This window comes from Cucurbita maxima, unplaced genomic scaffold (assembly GCF_002738345.1).
Source record: "Cucurbita maxima cultivar Rimu unplaced genomic scaffold, Cmax_1.0 Cma_Scf00008, whole genome shotgun sequence".
NCBI classification, from domain to species: Eukaryota; Viridiplantae; Streptophyta; class Magnoliopsida; order Cucurbitales; family Cucurbitaceae; genus Cucurbita; species Cucurbita maxima.
The window spans coordinates 4041179-4047277 of record NW_019272024.1 but is presented as its reverse complement, the minus strand read 5'-3'; the positions used below and the strand labels follow the sequence as shown (position 1 = coordinate 4047277).

At 37.5% G+C, this 6099-nt stretch overlaps 1 protein-coding gene across 1 annotated transcript in view; it reads left to right on the top strand.

The window, feature by feature from the left end:
- Positions 1-212: 212 nt before the first annotated feature.
- The window catches only part of LOC111483067 (GTPase Der), a 7592-nt gene continuing 1705 nt past the window's right edge, over positions 213-6099 (top strand). The window contains exons 1-7 of the mRNA XM_023129184.1: positions 213-484; positions 685-946; positions 1066-1290; positions 1463-1722; positions 3821-4053; positions 4216-4341; positions 5841-6026. Coding sequence (XP_022984952.1) covers positions 265-484; positions 685-946; positions 1066-1290; positions 1463-1722; positions 3821-4053; positions 4216-4341; positions 5841-6026 — 1512 coding nt within the window. The 5' untranslated portion in view covers positions 213-264. The remainder of the gene's footprint in view (positions 485-684; positions 947-1065; positions 1291-1462; positions 1723-3820; positions 4054-4215; positions 4342-5840; positions 6027-6099) is intronic.

Here is a 6099-nt window from a genome sequence, read left to right as displayed (position 1 = left end):
AAAAAAAAAAAAAAAAAAAAAAAAAAAAAAAAAAAAAAAAAAAAAAAAAAAAAATAATAATAATAATTATTATTATTATTTTTTAAAAATAGAAAATGACTTCCTTTTTAATTAAACCAACCTAACCCATAAATTAAGAGTGTAATTATCCCTATTACGTATTGAACTTCAAATGTCCATTTTACCCTTATACTTCTTTGTTGTTCTTGTTCTAAGAATATTTTCACAGGTTGCTGCGACTGTGATTGCCGCCGCGACGTAGCTATGTCTCGCTTATGGTTTCCGTTGCTGTCTCAACGCCGGCGGGTCATCGGTAATGGCGTTTCCGATATCGTAGGAAGAAGTAGAACAACAAGCTTTAGTAGTCTGTTGCCTAATTTTCTCAGTGGCTCGGTTTTATGCAACGGGGGGCACACGCCTTCAAATTTTTCTACACTTCCGAAGCCCCTCAGTGAGAAATGCAACCATTCATTCGTCAAATCAGGTACCTCCTTCCTTCTACCACTTACTGTTGATTTCTTGTCTAGGTTTAGTTCTTACGATGATGGATTGAAGAACTTCACACATACGAGAACTTTGGAGGATTGTACATGGTTATCCACGACAATTCATATTTGTTTTCATCTTTTGTATGTACAGATTAAGTCGTTGGTCATTGTTTTTGGGTTCTATGATTCTATCTAGGTTGGAATAGTGGCATCTCAAGTACAAGATTATTGCTTCCTTTGGCTGCTGTTCATATCGCCAGGGGATTTTGTGGAGTATCAGAAAATGGGCACTCGGAGAAATTTTTAAATGATAAGGCAAGTGATGGTGATGTTGTTGCTAATATAGTTCAAGCTGTACACAAAAATTCAGTTGATTTCACCAAAATTCCCATTAATATGCTTCCAACTGTTGTGCTTGTTGGGCGCCCCAATGTTGGCAAGTCTGCATTATTTAATCGGTAATCTCTGCATGCCTTTGTTACTCTATTAATGGACTTCCCAGTGTTTTCCAATGTTAAATCACCGATTCATTTTTTTGCATTATCTTACTGGTATTGTGAATGTTGTTAATCTATAGGTTTATTAGGAGGAGGGAGGCACTAGTTTACAACACACCTGATGATCATGTTACTCGGGATATTCGTGAAGGGGTTGCCAAACTTGGAGATTTGCGCTTTGTAGTATTGGACTCTTCTGGCTTGGAGACAGCAGTATCTTCTGGCTCTATTCTTGAAAGAACAGCAAGAATGACTGAAAAGGTGCTTCTCAAGTGTCAGTTAGCAATTTTCCTCATTGATGCAAGGTGATTGGTGAATGTTTTTCATGAACTTGGTTGAGATGAATGTAGCATATTGCTTTTCATTGTAAGACAGAGGAATGCTTGCTGTCTTACTCAGTATACATATTGACAATTTTCTTTTGTTGTACTGTGGCTCTGAAGTTTAAAGTAGTCATGATGCTATTTTTATGAGCAGAGCTGGTCTTCATCCCTTTGATTTGGAGGTTGGGAAGTGGCTGCGCAGAAATGTACCTGATATTAACATTTTAGTAGCAATGAATAAATCTGAATCGCTTATCGACAGCAGTGGCACACTTTTGGCTGCTGGCTTTGAAGCTGAAAGGCTAGGCTTTGGAGATCCTGTTCCCATATCAGCTGAAACTGGACTTGGCATGCATGACCTGTATTTAGCCATCAAACCTGTGCTTGAGAAGTACATGCTCAAAGTTATAAATGGTAAGAAATGTACCTATCAACCAATTATCATTTGAAATATCTTGGCACATTACCAATAACCACCAAAGGTTGATCAAAGAGGCTAATTTTATATCTTATCTAGATGCCTTTTGAGATTTTGGGTTCAAACTATAATAATCATCTGTTTTGAAATTGAGATGTCCCAAGTTTCTTGACACCAATATTGTAGAGTTTGGTAGTTGTTTAAACGAATGGAATTAGATCAAGTTTGTGTTAGCTGGCCTATAGAGACCTATGATTGCAAAAAACAAGAAAATATCAGTGTGTTTCTATCCAACACTCTGAGTGCCCTTCCAGAACTTGCCCTTTTTTCAATATACTTGATTTTGTGGAAGCTGTTAAAGAGAGAGGAGGCCATTATTCATTATTGTAAGTTCGGCCATCCTGTAAGTTGTTTCAAAATTAGCAAGAAACTTGATTTCTCTCGCTCACAGGAATATTTTACTGTGGCGTAGTTCACTGTGATTTTTATTTATTTAAACGCATTATTTTGTGGCCTTTTTTTCCCCATTCATTTTAGTTTCACTAATTATGGGATAAAACTTTTGAGCTTCTTTTTCTGCTTGTGCAAATGATCTATGCATTTTAAAAAAAGTATGGTTTTGTAATAATTTTTTTCTTAATTTCTTGAGATTATCTACGTTGTTGTTTTAGCTTGCTAACTTGTTAACTGTGCTTGCGTTAATTCTTGAGTTAGTAGTCATTAGCCGTTGGAGCTTAAATCTTCTGTTAGTTGTCATAGGCAGTTTTCGGTTTTCGACTGCCTACCCCCTTCATCTTTAGTGTTTGGTTACCTCATGAATTTTTGGTATAACTAGGAATCCCATCCGTTAATGTGAATCTCATACACACTATACCCTGGCACCACAAAGCCCACGATGACCATTAGATAAACTGATAACAATTTTCAGATCCAAGTTATCAATCTCTAGACTCACATCCTTAGAGGTCTTTGATACACAGTACCAATTAATGAATAAGATCCTCCACCCTTCTCAATTCAATTCTACAAAAGGTTCATCATATAATCCTTTTTGAGATCTCTCTCTCCAATCTTGGAATTTTGAAAAGACAAGAAATTTAACGGGCCTCTGCTAAAAAGGCATATAGTCAATGATCACCAATTATTCTTTCATGATACAAGCTAAAGGGATGACTTTTGGCAGAGATACAAGAACTAGCTGAAAGCAAAACAACCTGAAAGTTAGTAAATGGAATGTTAGTGAGAGTCGGAGGGAAGTCCGTGTTGATATGGGATGATCAGCAGGAGAGAGCTTCTGGCGGAACTTGAAAACTCCCTAATTTCATATTGTTGTTTCTTTTTTAATGCTGCAAATAAATTTTGAGCAATTAGCGGCATCACATGTGTTGAGACGAGAGACGCTACTTCTGGTCACTGGCGCCCACTCTTGGTCCGTGTTGATATGGGATGATCAGCAGGAGAGAGCTTCTGGTGGAACTTGAAAACTCCCTAATTTCATATTGTCCGTGTTGATATGGGAAGTCCGTGTTGATATGAAAACAGGAGAGAGCTTCTGGTGGGATGATCAGCAGGGAAGTCCGTGTTGATATGGGAAGTCCGTGTTGATATGGGATGATCAGCAGGAGAGAGCTTCTGGCGGAACTTGAAAACTCCCTTATTTCATATTGTTGTTTCTTTTTAATGATGAATAAATTTTGAGCAATTAGCGGCATCACATGTGTTGAGACGCGAGACGCTACTTCTGGTCACTGGCGCCCACTCTTGGTCATTTTGTTGTTTGCATTATATTTTCATCTTAATTTTAATTTTTTTTTTTAATGTGCAACAATTTCTCATTTTTGCTTTTGTCTGCTCCCCACCTCACACAATATTTTTAAATTTTTTTATAGATACTGGTATTGTTATCACAATGTGTAGGTCCAATGTGATATTCTACTATCGTGCTATCCTTTGTCTAGATAACGGAGTTGGATGTTGCGCATTTGTGAATTTCCACCGTCGTCCATTTTTTTTAATCTAATTTGTAGATGATATGGTGATTATCTCTTTATTCCCCACTCTTCTAACCTAGCTTTGCTTTCTCACAATTCCTAGATAATGGTGGTCTTGATCGCTTCCATCAGGTCACAGGCTCCAATGAGGATGAGGACACCCAGGACAGTAAGGTGCAATTACAGTTAGCAATCGTTGGACGACCTAATGTTGGCAAGTCAACCTTGCTAAATACACTGTTACAATCGGACCGTGTTCTTGTTGGTCCTGAAGCTGGTTTAACAAGGGATTCTGTTAGAGCTCAATTTGAGTTTGAGGGTAGAACTATATACTTGGTAAGCACATGTTTGACTATTTCTTGTTTCTCCTTTTGTGATGCCTTGCATTCTGAATAAAACCTGTGTTCCTAAGGAGTTCTTTATGTTATAACACTTTATTTAATGCACCACTTATGTGTTATGAAGTACTAATTGTTAATGGTTGGTAATGATAATTAGGTTGATACAGCTGGTTGGTTGCATAGGACTAAGGAGGAGAAAGGACCATCATCCTTGAGTGTCATGCAATCTACTAAGAATCTGATGAGAGCTCATGTGGTTGCTTTGGTTCTTGATGCAGAAGAGGTGTGCGATACAATCAATTTCTTCCTTCTTTTCTTATTACTTTTCAAGACCATCCACGAACCTTTTAGTGTAATGGGTAGCAGGCCTAGACCTTCCACTTGTTTAAACCTGGTGCCAAGTTCCTTCCGTGGAAAGTTAGAAGATTGTTGGTAGAAACTGAAAGTATGTTAGGATTTTCAAGCTTCTTTAAACAAAGCAAAACCTACCCCAACGTGTCTATTCTTTTTGCGTTCCATTTTCTGGCAAAATAAGATAAATTACTCATTGTGGACTACACTAATGGGAAACTCGTATAACATCTGATTTAAGATAGGACATTTTTTTAACCTTTATGACATTTTTTTTATAAGAGACATAACTTCCATTAACAAGAGAGAAATTACAAAAGGAGAGGAGATGAGATATCCCCACACACAAATGGGTTACAAAAGAAGAAGCCTAACTGGTGTAAATATGAGTTAGACTATAATTACAAAAAAGAAAAAGAAAAAAAAAAGTTGAAGTAGAGGACCAAAGTAGAAGCAAAAAGAGTGACCAGATCAATGCCCGTTAGTTCTTGACCACAAACAATTCTAGAATTTTTTCAAACCATAGTCTCCAAAGGAGGGCAAAGACACCATTGGACCATAGAATTTTCGCCTGAACCTTAAATTGGGGGCGCCCTCAATAAGCTGAAGAAGAGTATCTGAAAACCTTGGCCTTCTTAGGACACGATGGTTTCCATATAAGATCCGTGTTATTCGATTTAAAATCATGAAGCTTGTTCAAGAGAGCTGCCCATGCATCAAACGCTGAATCAGTAAGATTTCTTCTGAAATTCAAATCCCACACACAAAGAGAATCAAACCAGCATTGGCTAACCATCGAGTCCTTGGCTTTCATAGTTCTGAACAGTCTAGGAAACTCCACCCAAAGTGGCAATCAATTAGGCGTTTCTCCACAAATGGGGTTTATCCCCACGACCCGTTCTAATTTTATACCACCTCTTTAGATAGAAGAATAGCTTTCTTGATTTGGGACCATGGGCCTTTAAGCAACCAAGAGCCTTTCACAGAAAGGCCACCATTAATTCTCATTCCTTTTGTATTTAAAAGAAATCACCTGTCTCCACAAAGATTCCTTTTCCATAAGAAATCTTCATCTTCATTTAGCTAAGAGAGCTCGATTTTTAGTGGCAAGATTACCAATACCCGACCTACCATATCAGTCGGAAGAGAAGTGGTTCCCAACTGAATAGATTGACAGCACCATCCTCCTTATTACCTTTCCAAAAAACTTTCCTAAAGAAATCTCTAACCAACTTCTCCTGCGAATTAAGACCCGGGTGGTGCAGGAAAAGATTGAAAAGTAGCATAAAGGTATCTCGTAAGGACTAATTTAGCCAACGTAATTCTACTCTCTCTTGAAAGAGCAAGGCTTTTCCAATGACCCAACTTTCTCTAAATTATATCAAGTTCTCCATCCAACTTTTCTGTGACATTGATCTATGTGATGTTCAGATTGCAAGAGAACGAAGAAGTATGAAACATGCTGAAGTGGTTATTGCAAGGCGAGCAGTGGAGGAAGGTCGTGGTTTAGTAATAATCGTCAACAAAATGGATCTTATGAGGGGCAGAAAAAATTCTGCTTCATATGAGAAGATCTTGGAGGCCGTCCCCGAAGAAATCCAAACAGTAATTCCTCAGGTATGGTAATTTAGCATTCTTTTTTTTTTTTTTTTTTTTTTTTTTTTTTTTTTTTTTTTTTTTTTTTTTTTTT